The following is a 24,614-nucleotide window of genomic DNA, read 5'->3' as shown; positions in this document are numbered from 1 at the left end:
CTCTTATCACACTGATCTATGATTTTCATATCTCTGGCACCATCACATTTTCAAAGGGACACTGTGGTCTTTTGCAATTTGAATTCCTTTGTGGTCCTTTGTATACACAAAATCTCTTGACATGGGGATTGGAACCATGGAAGCAGAAGTAAGGCACAGGGTGGGCGAGGGGGTGAAGGTTCTGGGAGCGATGAAGAATGTGTGGAGGAAGAGAACATTATCCCGGAAAGCAAAAATGGGTATATTTGAAGGAATAGTAGTTCCTACAATGTCATATAGTTGCAAGGCATTGGCTATAGATAGGGTGGTACAGAGAAGGGTGGATGTGTTGGAAATTAAATGTTTGAGGACAGTATGTGGTGTGAGGTGGTTTGACCTAGTAAGTAATGAAAGTGTAAGAGAGATGTGTGGAAATAAGAAGAGTGTGTTTGAGAGAGCAGAAGAGGGTATGTTGAAATGGTTTGGACATATGGAGAGAATGAATGTGGAATGAATGTGTCAGAGGTGGGGGGAAGAAGGAGAAGTGGCAGATCAGATTGGGGGTGGAAGGATGGAGTGAAAAAGATTTTGAGTGATTAGGGCCTAAACATATGGGTGGGTGAGAAACGTGCAAGGAATAGAGTGAATTAGAATGATGTGGTTTACCGGGTCTGCTGTCCGTGGACTGAACCGAGACATGTGAAACATCTGGGATAACCATGGAAAGGTCTGAGGGAGCCTGGATGTGGATAGAAAGTTGTGGTTTCGGTGCCTTACACATGACAGCTAGAGACCGATTGTGAACAAATGTGGCCTTTTTGTCTGTTTTCCTGGCTTTACCTCGCTGAAGCTAGAGGTAGTGATGCTTGAAGGCAAGCAAGTATAAATATGTACATGTGTATATGTCTTTGTATGTGTATATGTTGATATGTGTGTGTATGGGCATTTATGTATAAAATATGTGTATATGAACAATGGAAGCAAGGGGAGTGGGGGAGGAATGGGATGTATTTAGGGAATCAGTGATGGATTGCGCAAAAGATGCTTGTGGCATGAGAAGAGTGGGAGGTGGGTTGATTAGAAAGGGTAGTGAGTGGTGGGATGAAGAAGTAAGAGTATTAGTGAAAGAGAAGAGAGAGGCATTTGGACGATTTTTGCAGGGAAAAAATGCAATTGAGTGGGAGATGTATAAAAGAAAGAGACAGGAGGTCAAGAGAAAGGTGCAAGAGGTGAAAAAAAGGGCAAATGAGAGTTGGGGTGAGAGAGTATCATTAAATTTTAGGGAGAATAAAAAGATGTTCTGGAAGGAGGTAAATAAAGTGCGTAAGACAAGGGAGCAAATGGGAACTTCAGTGAAGGGCGCAAATGGGGAGGTGATAACAAGTAGTGGTGATGTGAGAAGGAGATGGAGTGAGTATTTTGAAGGTTTATTGAATGTGTTTGATGATAGAGTGGCAGATATAGGGTGTTTTGGTCGAGGTGGTGTGCAAAGTGAGAGGGTTAGGGAAAATGATTTGGTAAACAGAGAAGAGGTAGTGAAAGCTTTGCGGAAGATGAAAGCCGGCAAGGCAGCAGGTTTGGATAGTATTGCAGTGGAATTTATTAAAAAAGGGGGTGACTGTATTGTTGACTGGTTGGTAAGGTTATTTAATGTATGTATGACTCATGGTGAGGTGCCTGAGGATTGGCGGAATGCGTGCATAGTGCCATTGTACAAAGGCAAAGGGGATAAGAGTGAGTGCTCAAATTACAGAGGTATAAGTTTGTTGAGTATTCCAGGTAAATTATATGGGAGGGTATTGATTGAGAGGGTGAAGGCATGTACAGAGCACCAGATTGGGGAAGAGCAGTGTGGTTTCAGATGTGGTAGAGGATGTGTGGATCAGGTGTTTGCTTTGAAGAATGTATGTGAGAAATACTTAGAAAAGCAAATGGATTTGTATGTAGCATTTATGGATCTGGAGAAGGCATATGATAGAGTTGATAGAGATGCTCTGTGGAAGGTATTAAGAATATATGGTGTGGGAGGAAAGTTGTTAGAAGCAGTGAAAAGTTTTTATCGAGGATGTAAGGCATGTGTACGTGTAGGAAGAGAGGAAAGTGATTGGTTCTCAGTGAATGTAGGTTTGCAGCAGGGGTGTGTGATGTCTCCATGGTTGTTTAATTTGTTTATGGATGGGGTTGTTAGGGAGGTAAATGCAAGAGTCTTGGAAAGAGGGGCAAGTATGAAGTCTGTTGGGGATGAGAGAGCTTGGGAAGTGAGTCAGTTGTTGTTCGCTGATGATACAGCGCTGGTGGCTGATTCATGTGAGAAACTGCAGAAGCTGGTGACTGAGTTTGGTAAAGTGTGTGGAAGAAGAAAGTTAAGAGTAAATGTGAATAAGAGCAAGGTTATTAGGTACAGTAGGGTTGAGGGTCAAGTCAATTGGGAGGTGAGTTTGAATGGAGAAAAACTGGAGGAAGTGAAGTGTTTTAGATATCTGGGAGTGGATCTGGCAGCGGATGGAACCATGGAAGCGGAAGTGGATCATAGGGTGGGGGAGGGGGCGAAAATTCTGGGGGCCTTGAAGAATGTGTGGAAGTCGAGAACATTATCTCGGAAAGCAAAAATGGGTATGTTTGAAGGAATAGTGGTTCCAACAATGTTGTATGGTTGCGAGGCGTGGGCTATGGATAGAGTTGTGCGCAGGAGGATGGATGTGCTGGAAATGAGATGTTTGAGGACAATGTGTGGTGTGAGGTGGTTTGATCGAGTGAGTAACGTAAGGGTAAGAGAGATGTGTGGAAATAAAAAGAGCGTGGTTGAGAGAGCAGAAGAGGGTGTTTTGAAGTGGTTTGGGCACATGGAGAGAATGAGTGAGGAAAGATTGACCAAGAGGATATATGTGTCGGAGGTGGAGGGAACGAGGAGAAGAGGGAGACCAAATTGGAGGTGGAAAGATGGAGTGAAAAAGATTTTGAGTGATCGGGGCCTGAACATGCAGGAGGGTGAAAGGAGGGCAAGGAATAGAGTGAATTGGAGCGATGTGGTATACCGGGGTTGACGTGCTGTCAGTGGATTGAATCAAGGCATGTGAAGCGTCTGGGGTAAACCATGGAAAGCAGTGTAGGTATGTATATTTGCGTGTGTGGACGTATGTATATACATGTGTATGGGGGGGTTGGGCCATTTCTTTCGTCTGTTTCCTTGCGCTACCTCGCAAACGCGGGAGACAGCAACAAAGTATTAAAAAGAAAAAAAAAAAATGTGTATATGAGTGGGTGGGTCATTCTTCCTCTGCTTCCCGGCACTACCTTGCTGACATGGGAAAAAGCGATTAAGTATCATAATAAGAAAAAATATATAATGATATGCATTATATGATGCGTATGATACTGTAAACCTGATTATATTTTTCAAAGGTAGGGGCAAAAAGTCATGTGTACTGAGTATACAGCATCTGCAAACTGAGTCCAAACTCATACCAAAGAAAACCCTCAGAGAGCTTTACATCTGATAAAGTTTTGGGTACTGGGAGGATCAAAGGTAAAGATCATATGTGCTACAGTGTGACAAATTGGTTGACACACTATATCTGATAACTTAAGAAATTGATTTTTACTAGTCGTGTACCAAGGATACAAGACTGAGTTTTATTTGGATATTTGCAGTCAGAAATCAAGGTTGCATGGCTGCTGCTAAATTATTGTAGGCACAGTAGTGCATGAGTAGGTGAATGGATATTGACCAGATTTTTACCACAGATAATACATTCAATGGTCTGCATATTCATTTTTTATTTGGAATTAAATGTTGCTGAATTCATGTTTACACAATATCTTAAGACTAGGAAGAAGAGATTAACCAAACCTGATATCATAAGGTGACATTTAATAGATAAATGCTAAACCAGATGCATAGGCATGTTTTATAGATATTTCTTGCTTTTCTTCCTTGCTCAGTATTGTTTAAAGTGATTTCATTCATATACTGGCTTGTTTGTTTTTAACTATTGAGGGTTTTTTTTTAGACATGTTTAATTCTTGTAACTTCAGATGTCACATGCTTCAAGCTGAAAGTGAAGAAAGTTATGGCTCTTGGGTGAGTGCTCTTCAGCGGGGAATAGGTCAAGCCCTTCAGTTAGGCTCTCATGAAAACTGCCAAGATATCCGACAAGAAACTCCTGGATCTTCACCATATCCACAGAAGGGACCCTTGGCTCCTGCCACACCAGGAGACTCCTCTGACAGCTCATCACCAGCAACCACACCACAGGCACCTACTGCACAAAAGGCTCAGTAAGATCTTTTCTTTTTGTTTTGTTGAAAGATTAGTTAATGATATATGAACAGATTGCTTTTCATCCTTTTGATCTGTTTTTCACTGATGGATCATTTCTGTCCGAGTAACTTCATTTACAGTGGTTGGTTCATGGACCTCAGTGGTGTAGTAGTTAGCATGGGTAACTGTAATGCCCCCCCTGTTGAGCGCATAGGTTCGAATCCTAGTTGTAGCAGTCTGCCCACAGTCAATCCAACTGTGTTCATCCTTCCTAAGGACTTGGTTGATGAAATGGGTACATGGATGTGGATAGGGAGCTGAGGTTTTGGTGCATTACACATAACAGCTAGAGACTGAGTGTGAAAACAAGTGTGGCCTTTTTTGTCTGTTTTCCTGGCACTACCTCACTGAACCATTTATGGGCATTTATTGAGGGTATTGATTGAAAGCGTGAAGGCATGTACAGAGCACCAGATTGGGGAAGAGCAGTGTGGTTTCAGAAGTGGTAGAGGATGTGTGGATCAGGTGTTTGCTTCGAAGAATGTATGTGAGAAATACTTAGAAAAGCAAATGAATTTGTTTGTAGCATTCATGGATCTGGAGAAGGCATATGACAGAGTTGATAGAGATGCTCTGTGGAAGGTATTAAGAATATATGGTGTGGGAGGCAAGTTGTTAGAAGCAGTGAAAAGTTTTTATCGAGGATGTAAGGCATGTGTACGTGTAGGAAGAGAGGAAAGTGATTGGTTCTCAGTGAATATAGGTTTGCAGCAGGGGTGTGTGATGTCTCCATGGTTGTTTAATTTGTTGATGGATGGGGTTTTTAGGGAGGTGAATGCAAGGGTTTTGGAAAGAGGGGCAAGTATGCAGTCTGTTGTGGATGAGAGAGCTTGGGAAGTGAGTCAGTTGTTGTTCGCTGATGATACAGCGCTGGTAGCTGATTCATGTGAGAAACTGCAGAAGCTGGTGACTGAGTTTGGTAAAGTATGTGAAAGAAGAAAGTTGAGAGTAAATGTGAATAAGAGCAAGATTATTAGTTACAGTAGGGTTGAGGGGTCAAGCCAATTGGGAGGTAAGTTTGAATGGAGAAAAACTGGAGGAAGTGAAGTGTTTTAGATATCTGGGAGTGGATTTGGCAGCGGATGGAACCATAGAAGCAGAAGTGAATCATAGGGTGGGGGAGGGGGGGCGAAAATTTTGGGAGTGTTGAAGAATGGGTGGAAGTCGAGAACATTATCTCGGAAAGCAAAAATGGGTATGTTTGAAGGAATAGTGGTTCCAACAATGTTGTATGGTTGCGAGGCGTGGGCTGTAGATAGAGTTGTGCGGAGGAGGGTGGATGTGCTGGAAATGAGATGTTTGAGGACAATATGTGGTGTGAGGTGGTTTGATCGAGTAAGCAATGATAAGGTAAGAGAGATGTGTGGTGATAAAAAGAGTGTGGTTGAGAGAGCAGAAGAGGGTGTTTTGAAATGGTTTGGTCACATGGAGAGAATGAGTGAGGAAAGAATGACCAAGAGGATATATGTGTCAGAGGTGGAGGGAACGAGGAGAAGAGGGAGACTAAATTGGAGGTGGAAAGATGGAGTGAAAAAAGATTTTCATGCAGGAGGGTGAAAGGCGTGCAAGGAATAGAGTGAATTGGAATGATGTGGTATACCAGGGTTGACGTGCTGTCAATGGATTGAACCAGGGCATGTGAGGTGTCTGGGGTAAACCATGGAAAGTTCTGTGGGGCCTGCATGTGGAAAGGGAGCTGTGGTTTCGGTGCATTATTACATGACAGCTAGAGACTGAGTGTGAACAAATGTGGCCTTTGTTCTTTCTAGCGCTACCTCGCGCACATGAGGGGGGAGGGGGTTGTTATTTCATGTGTGACAGGGTGGCGATGGGAATGAATAAAGGCAGACAGTATGAATTATGTACTTGTGTATATATGTATATGTCTGAGTGTGTATATATATATATATATATATATATATATGTATACGTTGAGATGTATAGGTATGTATGTTTGCGTGTGTGGACGTGTATGTATATACATGTGTATGTGGGTGGGTTGGGCCATTTTTTTGTCTGTTTCCTTGTGTTACCTCGCTAATGCGGGAGACAGCGACAAAGCAAAATTTTCTATTTATTATACTTTGTCACTGTCTCCTGCGTTAGCGAGGTAGCGCAAGGAAACAGACGAAAAAATGGCCCAACCCACCCACATACACAAGTATATACATACACTTCCACACACGCATATATACATACTTATACATCGCAATGTATACATATATATACACACACAGACATATACACATATACACATGTTCATGATTCATACTGTCTGCCCTTATTCATTCCTGTCGCCACCCCACCACACAGGAAATAACAACCCCCTCCCCCCGCATGTGCAAGAGATAGCACTAGGAAAAGACAACAAAGGCCACATTCGTTCACACTCAGTCTCTATCTGTCATGTATAATGCGATGAAACCACAGCTCCCTTTCCACATCCAGGTCCCACAGAACTTTCCATGGTTTACCCCAGATGCTTCACGTGCCCTAGTTCAATCCATTGACAGCACGTCGTCCCCGGTATACCACATCATTCCAATTCACTCTATTCCTCGCACGCCTTTCACCCCCTGCATGTTCAGGCTCCGATCACTCAAAGTCTTTTTCACTCCATCTTTCCACCTCCAATTTGATCTCCCACTTCTCCTCGTTCCCTCCACCTCGACACATATATCCTCTTGGTCAATTTTTCCTCACTCATTCTCTCCATGTGACCAAACCATTTCAAAACACCCTCTTCTGTTCTCTCAACCACACTCTTGTTATTACCACACATCTCTCTTACCCTTTCATTACTTACTTGATCAAACCACCTCACACCACATATTGTCCTCAAACATCTCACTTCCAGCACATCCACACTCCTTCACAAAATTCTGTCTATAGTCCATGCCTCACAACCATATAACATTGTTGGAACCACTATTCCTTCAAACATACCCATTTTTGCCTTCCAAGATAACATTTTCGACTTCCACACATTCTTCAACGCTCCCAGAACTTTCGCCCCCTCCCCCACCCAATGATTCACTTCCACTTCCATGGTTCCATCAGATGCAAAATCCATTCCCAGATATCTAAAACACTTCACTTCCTCCATCCATTCAAACTTACCTCCCAATTGACTTGTCCCTCAACCCTATTGTACCTAATAACCTTGCTCTTATTCACATTTACTCTCGGCTTTCTTTCACACACTTTACCAAACTCAGTCACCAGCTTCTGCAGTTTCTCACCGAAATCAGCCACCAGCGCTGTATCATCAGCGAACAACAACTGAATCACTTCCCAAGCTCTCTCATCCACAACAGACTGCATACTTGCCTCTCTTTCCAAAACTCTTGCATTAACCTCCCTAATATATATATATATATATATATATATATATATATATATATATATATATATATATATATATATATATATATACATATATATATATATACATATATATATATATATACATATATATATATATATACATATATATATACATATATATATATATACATATATGTATATATATATATCTATCCCTGGGGATAGGGGATGAAGAATACTTCCCACGTATTCCCTGCGTGTCGTAGAAGGCGACTAAAAGGGAAGGGAGCGGGAGGCTGGAAATCCTCCCCTCTCGTTTTTTTTTTTTTTTTTTTTTTTTTTTTTTTTTTTTTTTTTTTTTTCCCCAAAAGAAGAAACAGAGAAGGGGGCCAGGTGAGGATATTCCACAAAGGCCCAGTCCTCTGTTCTTAATGCTACCTCGCTAATGCGGGAAACGGCGGATAGTTTCAAAGAAAATATATATATATATATATATATATATATATATATATATATATATATATATATATATATATTATCCCTGGGGATAGGGGAGAAAGAATGCTTCCCACGTATTCCCTGCGTGTCGTAGAAGGCGACTAAAAGGGGAGGGAGCGGGTGGCTGGAAATCCTCCCTTTTCTTGTTTTTTTTTTTTCCAAAAGAAGGAACAGAGAAGGGGGTCAGGTGAGGATATTCCCTCTAAGGCCCAGTTCTCTGTTCTTAACGCTACCTCGCTAACGTGGGAAATGGCAAATAGTATGAAAAAATGTATAAAAGAAAGAGACAGGAGGTCAAGAGAAAGGTGCAAGAGGTGAAAAAAAGGGCAAATGAGAGTTGGGGTGAGAGACTATCAGTAAATTTTAGGGAGAATAAAAAGATGTTCTGGAAGGAGGTAAATAGGGTGCGTAAGACAAGGGAGCAAATGGGAACTTCAGTGAAGGGCGTAAATGGGGAGGTGATAACAAGTAGCGGTGATGTGAGAAGGAGATGGAATGAGTATTTTGAAGGTTTGTTGAATGTGTCTGATGACAGAGTGGCAGATATAGGGTGTTTTGGTCGAGGTGGTGTGCAAAGTGAGAGGGTTAGGGAAAATGATTTGGTAAACAGAGAAGAGGTAGTAAAAGCTTTGCGGAAGATGAAAGCCGGCAAGGCAGCAGGTTTGGATGGTATTGCAGTGGAATTTATTAAGAAAGGGGGTGACTGTATTGTTGACTGGTTGGTAAGGTTATTTAATGTATGTATGACTCATGGTGAGGTGCCTGAGGATTGGCGGAATGCGTGCATAGTGCCATTGTACAAAGGCAAAGGGGATAAGAGTGAGTGCTCAAATTACAGAGGTATAAGTTTGTTGAGTATTCCTGGTAAATTATATGGGAGGGTATTGATTGAGAGGGTGAAGGCATGTACAGAGCATCAGATTGGGGAAGAGCAGTGCGGTTTCAGAAGTGGTAGAGGATGTGTGGATCAGGTGTTTGCTTTGAAGAATGTATGTGAGATATACTTAGAAAAGCAAATGGATTTGTATGTAGCATTTATGGATCTGGAGAAGGCATATGATAGAGTTGATAGAGTTGCTCTGTGGAAGGTATTAAGAATATATGGTGTGGGAGGCAAGTTGTTAGAAGCAGTGAAAAGTTTTTATCGAGGATGTAAGGCATGTGTACGTGTAGGGAAGAGAGGAAAGTGATTGGTTCTCAGTGAATGTAGGTTTGCGGCAGGGGTGTGTGATGTCTCCATGGTTGTTTAATTTGTTTATGGATGGGGTTGTAAGGGAGGTGAAATGCAAGAGTCTTGGAAAGAGGGGCAAGTATGAAGTCTGTTGGGGATGAGAGAGCTTGGGAAGTGAGTCAGTTGTTGTTCGCTGATGATACAGCGCTGGTGGCTGATTCATGTGAGAAACTGCAGAAGCTGGTGACTGAGTTTGGTAAAGTGTGTGAAAGAAGGAAGTTAAGAGTAAATGTGAATAAGAGCAAGGTTATTAGGTACAGTAGGGTTGAGGGTCAAGTCAATTGGGAGGTAAGTTTGAATGGAGAAAAACTGGAGGAAGTGAAGTGTTTTAGATATCTGGGAGTGGATCTGTCAGCGGATGGAACCATGGAAGCGGAAGTGGATCATAGGGTGGGGGAGGGGGCGAAAATCCTGGGAGCCTTGAAGAATGTGTGGAAGTCGAGAACATTATCTCGGAAAGCAAAAATGGGTATGTTTGAGGGAATAGTGGTTCCAACAATGCTGTATGGTTGCGAGGCGTGGGCTATGGATAGAGATGTGCGCAGGAGGATGGACGTGCTGGAAATGAGATGTTTGAGGACAATGTGTGGTGTGAGGTGGTTTGATCGAGTAAGTAACGTAAGGGCAAGAGAGATGTGTGGAAATAAAAAGAGCGTGGTTGAGAGAGCAGAAGAGGGTGTTTTGAAATGGTTTGGGCACATGGAGAGAATGAGTGAGGAGAGATTGACCAAGAGGATATATGTGTCGGAGGTGGAGGGAACGAGGAGAAGAGGGAGACCAAATTGGAGGTGGAAAGATGGAGTGAAAAAGATTTTGTGTGATCGGGGCCTGAACATGCAGGAGGGTGAAAGGAGGGCAAGGAATAGAGTGAATTGGATCGATGTGGTATACCGGGGTTGACGTGCTGTCAGTGGATTGAATCAGGGCATGTGAAGCGTCTGGGGTAGACCATGGAAAGCTGTGTAGGTATGTATATTTTCGTGTGTGGACGTATGTATATACATGTGTATGGGGGTGGGTTGGACCATTTCTTTCGTCTGTTTCCTTGCGCTACCTCGCAAACGCGGGAGACAGCGACAAAGCAAAAAAAAAAATATATATATATATATGTGTGTGTGTGTGTGGATAGGCCATTCTTTGTCTGTTTCCTGGTGCTACTGCGAGTATGCAGTCTGTTGGGGATGAGAGGGCCAGGGAAGTGAGTCAGTTATTGTTCGCCAGTGATACAGCCCTAGTGGCTGATTCGAGTGAGAAACTGTAGAGGTTGGTAACTGAGATGGAAAATTGTGTGAAAGGGGAAAGTTGAGAGTGAATGTGAATAAGAGCAAGGTTATTAGGTTTAGTAGAGTTAAGGGACAAGTTAATTGGGATGCAAGTTTAAATGGAGAAAAATTGAAGGAAGTGAAGTGTTTTAGGTATCTGGGAGTGTGCTTTGCAGCAAATGAACCATGGAAGCGGAAGTGAGTCACAGGTTGGGGGAAGGGGTGAAGGTTCTAGGAGCGATGAAGAATGTGTAGAAGAAGAGAAAGTTATCTCAAATGGCAAAAATGGGCATGTTTGAAGGAATAGTAGTTCCAACAGTTTTATATGAGTGCAAGGCATGGGCTGTAGGTAGGGTTGTCCATAGGAGGATGGATGTGCTGGAATGAAATGTTTGAGGACAATATATGGTGTGAGGTGGTTTAACCAAATAAGTAACGAAAGGGTAAGAGTGATGTGTGGAAATAAAAAGTGTGTGGTTATGAGAGTAGAAGAGGGTGTGTTGAAAAGGTTTGGACATATGGAGAGAATGAGCAAGAAAAGATTGACAAAGAGGATATATGTTTCAGAGGTGGAGGGAAGAAGAAGCAGGAGACCAAATTGGAGGTGAAAGGATGGAGTGAAAAAGATTTTGAGCAATCAGGGCCTGAACATAGAGGAGGGTGAGAGGCATGCAAGGAATAGAGTGAACTGGAATGAAGTTGTATACCAGGGTTGCGTGCTGTCAGTGGACTGAACCAGGGCATGTGAAACATCTTGGGTAAACCATGGAAAGGTCTGTGGGGTCTGGATGCGGATAGGGAGCTGTGGTTTTGGTGCTTTACACATGACAGCTAGAGAATGAGTGTGAACGAATGTGGCCTTTTTTGTCTGTTTTCTTGGCACTATCTTCCTGAAGCAGGTGGTAGCTGTCTGTCAAAAGTGGTTTCTTGCGAGGCATACATCTCTTGAATTTCAAGCCATTATGTAGCCGGCTTCCAATTGTACGTATAGACACATGAACAAGTAAACTAGGGTTGTCTTCTTTTCACTGTCATGCTGAAATACATGAATTCTTGTCTGCTTGACATTGGATAATCTTCAGAGTGTGTTGTGAAAGGATACAAGGTTGTCCATATCATTTCTTCTGGGTAGTAGGGTAGTAATGTCAGTGCCACCACTGTCAAAGAAGCAGTTCATCCATCTTTGCGCCCTTCATAGTTTCAGCTATTTCTTTATTACTCTTCCCTTCCTTGTATAAGGGTACAATAGCAGCAATATCCCCTTTAGACAATTCCTTAGGGCCAGGCAAAGCACACATAGGTAGGGTAAAAAAGCGGATGTCAAGGAGACATCAGAAAAAACATCGACCCACCACAATAGCTCCAAGTAGACTGACTGTTACCTGTTGCTACCCCATGGTTTTACTTTTTGTTCAGTGTCTGTAATGAAAGAATTGATGGTAATAATTAATGTGTGTCTTTCAGGTTATGGCAGGAGATAATGAGCATTCCAGGGAACGATGTTTGCTGTGACTGTAGTGCCAGCAATCCTCGATGGGCTTCCATAAATCTAGGAATTACATTATGTATTGGTAATTAGTGATTCTCTTTTGTTGTTGTTGTACCATATTTTGCACTTGTAAAACAGTTTCTCTCCTTTCCTATACGCCCCACCAGGATGACATATTTCTCCTGGATATCTCCAGAAAAATCAGGGTTAAGACCTAATAACCCTTTGTATTCCTGTTGAGGAACCACTATCATTCCCATCCTTTGCAAACCACTCAGTTTCTCTTGGTCGTGGGTTTTCAAGCCGAGATATCGGGCTAGCTTTTTTCATTTCATGGCATAGTATCCTTTTTCTTTCATTTTTAAAGTATTAGTGGTAACTCAACCTGGAAATCCCATTATGCAGTGAAAAAGAGAATCCCATTTAAAATGAGAGATCAGAAGTAACAGAAAATACATCAAAAGCTATGTTATTACCTTTGTGCTGATAGAGTTGATAGAGATGCTCTGTGGAAGGTATTAAGAATATATGATGTGGAAGGCAAGTTGATAGAAGCAGTGAATAATTTTTTTCGAGGATGTAAGGCATGTGTACACGTAGGAAGAGAGGAAAGTGATTGTTTCTCAGTGAATGTCAGTATGCAGCAGGGGTGCATGGTGTCTCCATGGTTGTTTAATTTGTTTATGGATGGGGTTGTTAGGGAGGTGAATGCAAGGGTTTTCGAGAGAGGAGTAAGTATGCAGTCTGTTGTGGATGAGAGAGCTTGGGAAGTGAGTCAGTTATTGTTCAATGATGATACAGCGCTGGTGGCTGATTCGGGTGAGAAACTGTAGAAGCTGGTGACTGAGTTTGGTAAAGTGTGTGAAAGAAGAAAGTTGAGAGTAAATGTGAATAAGAGCAAGGTTATTAGGTATAGTAGGGTTGAGGGACAAGTCAATTGGGAGGTAAGTTTGAATGGAAAAAAACTGGAGGAAGTGAAGTGTTTTAGATATCTGTGAGTGGATTTGGCAGCAGATGGAAGCTGAAGAGAGTCATAGGGTGGGGGAAGGGGCAAAAGTTCTAGGAGCGTTGAAAAATGTGTGGAAGGTGAGAACATTATTTCAGAAAGCAAGAATGGGTATGTTTGGGGGAATAGTGGTTCTGACAATGGTATATGGTTGCGAGGCGTGGGCTGTAGATAGAGTTGTGCGGAGGAGGGTGGATGTGCTGAAAATGAGATGTTTGAGTACAGTATGTGGTGTGAGGTGGTTTGACTGAGTAAGTAATGAAAGGGTAAGAGAGATGTTTGGTAATAAAAAGAGTGTGGTTGAGAGAGCAGAAGAGGGTGTTTTGAAATGGTTTGGTCACATGGAGGGAATGAGTGAGGAAAGATTGACAAAGAGGATATATGTGTCAGAGGTGAAGTGAACGAGAAGTGGGAGACCAAATTGGAGGTGGAAAGATGGAGTGAAAAAGATTTTGAGTGATCGGGTCCTGAACATGCAGGAGGGTGAAAGGTGTGCAAGGAATAGAGTGAGTTAGAACGATGTGGTATACTGGGGTCGATGTGCTGTCATTGGATTGAACCAGGGCATGTGAAGCATCTGGGGTAAACCATGGAAAGTTGTGTGGGGCCTGGATGTGGAAAGGGAGCTGTGGTTTCGGTGCATTATTACGTGACAGCTAGAGACTGAGTGTGAACGAATGTGGCCTTTGTTGTCCTTTCCTAGCACTACCTCGCGCACATGAGGGGGGAGGGGGTTATTATTTCATGTGTGGTGAGGTGGCGATGGGAACGAATAAAGGCAGACAGTATGAATTATATACATATGTATATATGTATATGTCAGTGTGTGTATATATATGTATACGTTGAGATGTATAGGTATGTATATTTGTGTGTGTGGACGTGTATGTATATATATGTGTATGTGGGTGGGTTGGGCCATTCTTTCGTCTATTTCCTTGCACTACCTTGCTAACGCGGGAGACAGCGACAAAACAAAATAGATAAATAAATGAATATATTTATTTATCTTTTTCACTTCATCTTTCCACTTCCAATTTGGTCTCCCACTTCTCCTTGTTCCCTCCACCTCTGACACATGTATCCTCTTGGTCAATCTTTCCTCACTCATTCTCTCCATGTGACCAAACCATTTCAAAACACCCTTTTCTGCTCTCTCAACCACACACTTTCTGTTACCACACATCTCTTACCCTTACATTACTTACTTGATCAAACCACCTTACACCACATATTGTCCTCAAACATCTCATTTCCAGTACATCCACCCTCCTCCACACAACTCTATCCATAGCCCAATCCTCGCAACCATACAACATTGTTGGAACCACTATTCCTTCAAACATACCCATTTTTGCTTTCCGAGATAATGCTCTCGACTTCCACACATTCTTCAAGGCTCCCAGAATTTTCGCCCCCTCCCCCACCCTATGATTCACTTCCTCTTCCATGGTTCCATCCGCTGCCAGATCCACTCCCAGATATCTAAAACACCACTTCCTCCAGTTTTTCTCCATTCAAACTTACCTCCCAATTGACTTGTCCCTCAACCCTACTGTATCTAATAACCTTGCTCTTATTCACATTTACTCTCAGCTTTCTTCTTTCACACACTTTACCAAACTCAGTCACCAGCTTCTGCAGTTTCTCACCCAAATCAGTCACCAGCGCTGTATCATCAGCGAACAACAACTGACTCACTACCCAAGCTCCCTCATCCACAACAGACTGAATACTTGCCCCTCTTTCCAAATCTCTTACATTCACCTCCCTAATAACCCCATCCATAAACAAATTAAATAACCATGGAGACATCACACACCCCTGCCACAAACCTACATTCACTGAGAACCAATCACTTTCCTCTCTTCCTACTCGTACACATGCCTTACATCCTCAATAAAAACTTTTCACTGCTTCTAACAACTTTCCCCCCCACACCATATATTCTTAATACCTTCCACAGAGCATCTCTATCAACTCTATCATATGCCTTCTCCAGATCCATAAATGCTACAAATCCATTTGCTTCTCTAAGTATTTCTCACATACATTCTTCAAAGCAAACACCTGATCCACACATCCTCTACCACTTCTGAAACCACACTGCTCTTCCCCAATCTGATGCTCTGTACATGCCTTCACCCTCAATCAATACCCTCCCATATAATTTCCCAGGAATACTCAGCAAACTTATACCTCTGTAATTTGAGCACTCACCTTTGTCCCCTTTGCCTTTGTACAAAGGCACTATGCAAGCATTCCACCAATCCTCAGGCACCTCACCATGAATCATACATACATAAATAACCTTACCAACCAGTCAACAATACAGCCACCCCCTTTTTTTATAAATTCCACTGCAATACCCTCCAAACCCACTGCCTTTCCGGCTTTCATCTTTTGCAAAGCTTTTACAACCTCTTCTCTATTTATATGCATTTGTAGTTTTTTTCTTTTTTTGCATATGTGTATATATGTGTATTAGAGTGGATGGGTCTTTCTTCATCTGTTTCCTGTCGTTATCTCATAAACCCAGGAAATAATGATCAGGTATGATAATAATCAAAATTATCAGTCCAGAGACAGGTTAGTTGAGGTGTGGGTTTAAATAGAGAAAATTTAGAGGAAATGTGGTGTTTAAGATGTTTGGGAGTCGACATAGCGGCGAATGGAACCATGGAAGTGGATGTGAGTCATTCAGTGGGTGAAGGGTTGAAGATTCTTATAGCATTAAGGAATGTGTGGAAAGAGAGGTCACTATTTGGGAGGTCAAAAATGGCTTTGTTTGAAGGTATAGGAGCCTCAGTGATGTACTGATATGACGCTTGAACTGTAGAAGATGATGCACAGGTCTGAGGCTTGGGATGTAGATGATGATGTACAGATGTGAGGTTTGGGCCATAGAAGATGATGTACAGATGAGGGTGCATTGATGTATGGAATGTGATCCATTTCCAAACCTCCTTGAGAAGCCTTTCATTAGAGGATATAAAGAAAAGGAGTCTTCTGGCACTCACCTACTGCCAGTGTCAGATGGTTCCTTAGTTTAGATGTTGTGCATCTACCCAATGTGGCTCTAGGGATTCCTCCTTCAGGAGATACATGTTCCAGCATTCCCGTGAATCACCATTGAAGGTGTTTATTTTAGCTTTTAGGTTTACTTTACATATATGAAGTATTTACTGAACCCATCTCCATGTTTGCAGGACAGACAGCAGAGGAGAAAATTCTTGTTTTTAAAAATTGAAAAAGACTCTCTCCGAGTAACCTGCACGCATTTTTTCCTTGTTTTCTTATCCTGCCTTGCCTTCACCAATCCTCTTTTTTTTTTTTTTTTTTTTTTTTTTTTTTTTTTTTTTGTTTTGGTTGACTCCCACAGTCTGTGAATTCTGACCGTTAGTGGCCAGGAGTGAGTGGGTCAGTGACATCATTTCTGGCATTACCATAGTTGAGGGATTAATGAAGGATGGGCAGGTTGTTTCCTACTGGAAAGACTGTGGGTTTGAAGGTCTTAACCCCAGTATTCATGGAAATATAGTAGAGAAATCGCTCATGCCTGTGGAACACCTCAGAGAGAGAGAATTGGTTTTACAATTTTCAAAACCTACATTTTTGTCTTAAATAGTATCTGTATGCTTTTATATTCAAATTTTGTTGCACTCTGTATTTGTCACCTGTTTTAGTTGACTCTTTTATCAATCCTTACAGAATGCTCTGGAATCCATCGAAGTCTTGGTGTACATTATTCCAAAGTGCGATCTTTGACATTAGATGCATGGGAGCCTGAGGTGTTGAAGGTGATGGGAGAACTAGGTAATACAACTATCAACAGTATATACTTGGCAATGTATGTACCTGGTGGAGGCACAGGTCCTCCTATAGCTAAACCAGAGAGTCAGAGGTAAGATCCAGTGTATAGTATTCTTTTTGTAATTCTATTTATTCTTATTATACTTTGTCGCTGTCTCCCACATTAGCGAGGTAGCGCAAGGAAACAGAATGGCCCAACCCATCCACACACAAACGCATATACATACACGTCCACACACACACATATACATACCTATACATTTCAACGTATACATATATATACATATTTATATTTATTTATTTTGCTTTGTTGCTGTCTCCCGCGTTAGCGAGGTAGCACAAGGAAACAGACAAAAGAATGGCTCAACCCACCCACATACACATGTATAAATATACACGTCCACACACGCAAATATACATACCTATACATCTCAATGTATACATATATATACACACAGACATATACATATATACACATGTACATAATTCATACTGTCTGCCTTTATTCATTCCCATCGCCACCTCACCACACATGGAATAACAACCCCCTTCCCCCTCATGTGTGCGAGGTAGCGCTAGGAAAAGACAACAAAGGCCCCATTTGTTCACACTCAGTCTCTAGCTGTCATGTGATAATGCACCGAAACCACAGCTCCCTTTCCACATCCAGGCCCCACAGAACTTTCCATGGTTTACCCCAGATGCTTCACATGCCCTAGTTCAATCCATTGACAGCACGTCAACCCTGGTATACCACATCGTTCCAATTCACTCTATTCCTTGCATGCCTTTCACCCTCCTGCATGTTCAGGCCCCGATCAATCAAAATCTTCTTCACTCCATCTTTCCACCTCCAATTTGGTCTCCCACTTCTCCTTGTTCACTCCACCTCTAACACATATATCCTCTTCTCTTGGTCAATTTTTCCTCAGTCATTCTCTCCATGTCACCAAACCATTTCAAAACACCCTCTTCTGCTCTCTCAACCACACTCTTTCTATTACCACACATTTCTCTTACCCTTTCATTTCTTACTCAATCAAACCACCTCACACCACATATTGTCCTCAAAAATCTCATTTCCAGCACATCCACCCTCTTCCGCACAACCCTATCTATAGCCCACGCCTCGCAACTATATAACATTGTTGGAACTACCATTCCTTCAAACATACCCATTTTTGCTTTCCGAGATAATGTTCTCGACTTCCACACATTTTCCAATGCTCCCAGAAGTTTCACCCCCTCCCCCACAGTGTGATTCACTTCCACTTGCATAGTGCCATTGTACAAAGGCAAATGGGACAAAGGTGAGTGCTCAAATTACAGAGGTATAAGTTTGTTGAGTATTCCTGGCAAATTATATGGGAGGGTATTGATTGAGAGGGTGAAGGCATGTACAGAGCATCAGATTGGGGAAGAGCGGTGTGGTTTCAGAAGTGGTAGAGGATGTGTGGATCAGGTGTTTGCTTTGAAGAATGTATGTGAGAAATACTTAGAAAAGCAAATGGATTTGTATGTAGCATTTATGGATCTGGAGAAGGCATATGACAGAGTTGATAGAGATGCTCTGTGGAAGGTATTAAGAATATATGGTGTGGGAGGCAAGTTGTTAGAAGCAGTGAAAAGTTTTTATCGAGGATGTAGGGCATGTGTACGTGTGGGAAGAGAGGAAAGTGATTGGTTCTCAGTGAATGTAGGTTTGCGATAGGGGTGAGTGATGTCTCCATGGTTGTTTAATTTGTTTATGGATGGGGTTGTTAGGGAGGTGAATGCAAGAGTTTTGGAAATAGGGGCAAGTATGCAGTCTGTTGTGGATGAGAGAGCTTGGGAAGTGAGTCAGTTGTTGTTCGCTGATGATACAGTGCTGGTGGCTGATTCATGTGAGAAACTACAGAAGTTGGTAACTGAGTTTGGTAAAGTGTGTGAAAGAAGAAAGTTGAGAGTAAATGTGAATAAGAGCAAGGTTATGAGGTACAGGAGGGTTGAGGTTCAAGTCAATTGGGAGGTAAGGTTGAATGGAGAAAAACTAGTGGAAGTGAAGGGTTTTAGATATCTGGGAGTGGATTTGGCAGATGATGGAACCATGGAAGCGGAAGTGAATCATAGGGTGGGGAAGGGGTGAAAATTCAGGGAGCCATGAAGAATGTGTGGAAGTCGAGAACATTATCTCGGAAAGCAAAAATGTGTATGTTTGAAGGCATAGTGGTTCCAACAATGTTGTATGGTTGCGAGGATTGGGCTATGGAAAGAGCTGTGCGCAGGAGGGTGGATGTACTGGAAATGAGATATTTGAGGACAATATGTGGTGTGAGGTGGTTTGGTCGAGTAAGTAATAATAGGGTAAGAGAGATGTGTGGTGATAAAAAGAGCGTGGTTGAGAGAGCAGAAGAGGGTGTTTTGAAATGGTTTGGTCACATGGAGAGAATGAGAGAGGAAAGACTGACAAAGAGGATATATGTGTCAGAGGTGGAGGGAACGAGGAGAAGTGGGAGACCAAATTGGAATTGGAAAGATGGAGTGAAAAAGATTTTGAGTGATCGGGGCCTGAACATGCAGGAGGGTGAAAGGCGTGCAAGGAATAGAGTGAATTGGAATGATGTGGTATACTGGGGTCGACGTGCTGTCAATGGATTGAACTAGGGCATGTGAAGCGTCTGGGGTAAACCATGGAAAGTTCTGTGGGGCCTGGATGTGGAAAGGGAGCTGTGGTTTCGGTGCATTATTACATGACAGCTAGAGACTGAGTGTGAACAAATGGGGCCTTTGTTGTCATTTCCTGGCGCTACCTCGCACACATGAGGGGGGAGGGGGTTGTTATTTCAGGTGTGGCGGGGTGGGAATGGGAATGAATAAAGGCAGAGTGTATGGATTATGTACAAGTGTATATATGTATATGTCTGTGTGTGTATATATATGTATACGTTGAGATGTATAGGTATGTATATTTTGCGTGTGTGGACGTGTATGTATATATATATGTGTATATGGGTGGGTTGGGCCATTCTTTCGTCTGTCTCCTTGTGCTACCTCGCTAACGCGGGAGATAGCGACAAAGCAAAATAAAAATAAATAAAAAAATATATAGATATATGTATATATACATATATATGGTCGAGGTGGTGTGCAAAGTGAGAGGGTTAGGGAAAATGATTTGGCAAACAGAGAAGAGGTAGTAAAAGCTTTGCGGAAGATGAAAGCCGGCAAGGCAGCAGGTTTGGATGGTATTGCAGTGGAATTTATTAAAAGAGGGGGTGACTGTATTATTGACTGGTTGGTAAGGTTATTTAATGTATGTATGACTCACGGTGAGGTGCCTGAGGATTGGCGGAATGCGTGCATAGTGCCATTGTACAAAGGCAAAGGGGATAAGAGTGAGTGTTCAAATTACAGAGGTTTAAGTTTGTTGAGTATTCCTGGTAAATTATATGGGAGGGTATTGATTGAGAGGGTGAAGGCATGTACAGAGCATCATATTGGGGAAGAGCGGTGTGGTTTCAGAAGTGGTAGAGGATGTGTGGATCAGGTGTTTGCTTTGAAGAATGTATGTGAGAAATACTTAGAAAAGCAAATGGATTTGTATGTAGCATTTATGGATCTGGAGAAGGCATATGATAGAGTTGATAGAGATGCTCTGTGGAAGGTATTAAGAATATATGGTGTGGGAGGCAAGTTGTTAGAAGCAGTGAAAAGTTTTTATCGAGGATGTAAGGCATGTGTACGTGTAGGAAGAGAGGAGAGTGATTGGTTCTCAGTGAATGTAGGTTTGCGGCAGGGGTGTGTGATGTCTCCATGGTTGTTTAATTTGTTTATGGATGGGGTTGTTAGGGAGGTAAATGCAAGAGTTTTGGAAAGAGGGGCAAGTATGAAGTCTGTTGTAGATGAGAGAGCTTGGGAAGTGAATCAGTTGTTGTTCGCTGATGATACAGCGCTGGTGGCTGATTCATGTGAGAAACTGCAGAAGCTGGTGACTGAGTTTGGTAAAGTGTGTGAAAGAAGAAAGTTAAGAGTGAAAGTGAATAAGAGCAAGGTTATTAGGTACAGTAGGGTTGAGGGTCAAGTCAATTGGGAGGTAAGTTTGAATGGAGAAAAACTGGAGGAAGTAAAGTGTTTTAGATATCTGGGAGTGGATCTGGCAGCGGATGGAACCATGGAAGCGGAAGTGGATCATAGGGTGGGGGAGGGGTCAAAAATCCTGGGAGCCTTGAAGAATGTGTGGAAGTCGAGAACATTATCTCGGAAAGCAAAAATGGGTATGTTTGAAGGAATAGTGGTTCCAACAATGTCGTATGGTTGCGAGGCGTGGGCTATGGATAGAGTTGTGCACAGGAGGATGGATGTGCTGGAAATGAGATGTTTGAGGACAATGTGTGGTGTGAGGTGGTTCGATCGATTAAGTAACGTAAGGGTAAGAGAGACGTGTGGAAATAAAAAGAGCGTGGTTGAGAGAGCAGAAGAGGGTGTTTTGAAATGGTTTGGGCACATGGAGAGAATGAGTGAGGAAAGATTGACCAAGAGGATATATGTGTCGGAGGTGGAGGGAATGAGGAGAAGTGGGAGACCAAATTGGAGGTGGAAAGATGGAGTGAAAAAGATTTTGTGTGATCGGGGCCTGAACATGCAGGAGGGTGAAAGGAGGGCAAGGAATAGAGTGAATTGGATCGATGTGGTATACCGGGGTTGACGTGCTGTCAGTGGATTGAATCAGGGTATGTGAAGCGTCTGGGGTAAACCATGGAAAGCTGTGTAGGTATGTATATTTGCGTGTGTGGACGTATGTATATACATGTGTATGGGGGTGGGTTGGGCCATTTCTCTCGTCTGTTTCCTTGCGCTACCTCACAAACGCGGGAGACAGCAAAAAAAAAAAATACATATATATACCTATACATTCTCAGTGAATGTTGGTTTGCGGCAGGGGTGCGTGATATCTCCATGGTTGTTTGATTTGTTTATGGATGGGGTTGTTAGGGTGGTGAATGCAAGAGTTTTGGAAAGAGGGGCAAGTATTCAGTCTGTTAAGGATGAGAGAGCTTGGGAAGTGAGTCAGTTGTCATTTGCTGATGATACAGCGCTGGTGGCTGATTCGGGTGAGAAACTGCAGACATTGGTGACTGAGTTTAGTATAGTGTGTGAAACAAGAAAGCTGAGAGTAAATGTGATAAGAGTAAGGTTATTAGGTACAGTAGGGTTGAGGGACAAGTCAATTGGGAGGTAAGTTTGAATGGAGAAAAACTAAAGGAAGTGAAGTGTTTTAGATATCTGGGAGTGGATTTGGCAGCGGATGGAACCATGGAAGTGGAAGTGAATCACAGGGTGGGGGAGGGGGTGAAACTTCTGGGAGCATTGAAAAATGTGTAGAAGTCGAGAACATTATCTCGGAAAGCAAAAAATGGGTTTGTTTGAAGGAATGGTAGTTCCAACAATGTTATATGGTTGCGAGGCATGGGCTATAGATAGGGTTGTGTGGAAGAGGGTGGATGTGCTGGAAGTGAGATGTTTGAGGACAATATGTGGTGTGAGGTGGTTTGATCGAGTAAGAAATGAAAGGGTAAGAGAGATGTGTGGTAATAGAAAGAGTGTGGTTGAGAGAGCAGAAGAGGGTGTTTTGAAATGGTTTGGTCACATGGAGAGAATGAGTGAGGAAAGATTGACCAAGAGGATATATGTGTCAGAGGTGGAGGGAACGAGAAGTGGGAGACCAAATTGGAGGTGGAAAGATGAAGTGAAAAAGATTTTGATTGATTGGGGCCTGAACATGCAGGAGGGTGAAAGGCGTGCAAGGAATAGAGTGAATTGGAACGATTTGGTATACTGGGGTCGACGTGCTGTCAATGGATTGAAACAGGGCATGTGAAGCGTCTGGGGTAAACCATGGAAAGTTCTGTGGGGCCTGGATGTGGAAAGGGAGCTGTGGTTTCAGTGCATTATACATGACAGCTAGAGACTGAGTGTGAACGAATGTGGCCTTTGTTGTCTTTTCCAAGCGCTACCTCGTGCACATGCACGGGGGGGGGGAGGGAGTTGTCATTTCATGTGTGGCGGGTGGCGATGGGAATGAATAAGGGCAGACTATGAATTATGTACATATGTATACATGTATATGTCGTGTATGTAAAAGTATACGTTGAGATGTATAGGTATGTATATGTGCATGTGTGGACATGTATGTATATACATGTGTATGTGGGTGGGTTGGGCCATCCTTTCGTCTGTTTCCTTGCACTACTTCGCTAATGTGGGAGCCAGCGAAAAGTATAATTATAAGAAAACACACAGACATGTACATATATATGCATGTACATAATTCATACTTGCTGCCCTTATTCATTCCCGTCGCCACCCTGGCACACATAAAATGACAACTCCCTCCCCCTTGTACACCTGAGAGGTAGCACTAGGAAAAGACAACAAATGCCACATTTGTTCACACTCAGTCTTTAGCTGTCATGTATAATGTGTCAAAACCACAGCTCTCTTTCCACATCCAGGCCCCACAAAACTTCCCATGGTTTAACCCAGATGCTTCACATGCCCTGGTTCAATTCATTGGCAGCATGTCAACCCTGGTAAACCACATCGTTCCAATTCACTCTATTCCTTGCACGCCTTTCACCCTCCTGCATGTTCAGGCACCAATTGCTCAAAATCTTTTTCACTCCATCCTTCCACCTACAATTTGGTCTCCCACTTCTCCTCGTTCCCCCCACCTCTGACAAAAATATCCTCTTTGTCAATCTTTCCTCACTCATTCTCTCCATGTAACCAAACCATTTCAAAACACCCTCTTCTGCTCTCTCAACCACACTTTTTTTATTACCACACATCTCTCTTACTCTTTCATTACTTACTCAATCAAATCACCTCACACCACATATTGTCCTCGAACATCTCATTTCCAGCACATCCACCCTCTTCCGCACAACCCTATCTATAGCCCACGCCTCACAACCATATAACATTGTTGGAACCACTGTTCCCTCAAACATACCCATCTTTGCTTTCTGAGATAATGTTCTCGCCTTCCACTTATTTTTCAATGCTCCCAGAACTTCCGCCCCCTCCCCCACCCTGTGACTCACTTCCGCTTCCATGGTTCCATCTGCTGCCAAATCCATTCCCAGATATCTAAAACACTTCACTTCCTCCAGTTTTTCTCCATTCAAACTTACCTCCCAATTGACTTGTCCCTCAACCCTACTGTACCTAATAACCTTGCTCTTATTCATATTTACTCTCAGCTTTCTTCTTTCACACACTTTACCAAACTCAGTCACCAGCTTCTGCAGTTTCTCACCTGAATCAGCCATCAACGCTGTATCATCAGAGAACAACAACTGACTCACTTCCCAAGCCCTCTCATCCACAATAGACTGCATACTTGTCCCTCTCTCCAAAACTCTTGCATTCACCTCATTAACAACCCCATCCATAAACAGATTAAACAACCATGGAGACATCACGTTCCCCTGACGCAAATCAACATTCTCTGAGAACCAATCACTTTCCTCTCTTCCTACTCGTACACATGCCTAACATCCTCAATAAAAACTTCCCACTGCTTCTAGTAACTTGCCTCCCTCACCATATACTCTTAATACCTTCCACAGAGCATTTCTATCAACTCTATCATATGCCTTCTCCAGATCCATAAATGCTACATACAAATCCATTTGTTTTTCTAAGTA

The 24,614-nt window shown here is 42.5% G+C and overlaps 1 protein-coding gene across 2 annotated transcripts in view; it reads left to right on the top strand.

Annotated features, from left to right (window-relative positions):
* CenB1A (Centaurin beta 1A) overlaps window positions 1-24,614 on the top strand; it is a 243,769-nt gene that overhangs the window by 181,718 nt on the left and 37,437 nt on the right. For both annotated transcript variants that reach the window (XM_071658690.1, XM_071658691.1), the window contains 3 exons: window positions 4,015-4,257; window positions 12,083-12,189; window positions 16,825-17,017. In XM_071658690.1, the coding sequence (XP_071514791.1) occupies window positions 4,015-4,257; window positions 12,083-12,189; window positions 16,825-17,017 (543 nt within the window). The remainder of the gene's footprint in view (window positions 1-4,014; window positions 4,258-12,082; window positions 12,190-16,824; window positions 17,018-24,614) is intronic.

The sequence above is a fragment of the Panulirus ornatus genome, chromosome 67 (assembly GCF_036320965.1).
Source record: "Panulirus ornatus isolate Po-2019 chromosome 67, ASM3632096v1, whole genome shotgun sequence".
Taxonomy (NCBI): domain Eukaryota; kingdom Metazoa; phylum Arthropoda; class Malacostraca; order Decapoda; family Palinuridae; genus Panulirus; species Panulirus ornatus.
This window is presented reverse-complemented; position numbering and strand designations above follow the sequence as displayed.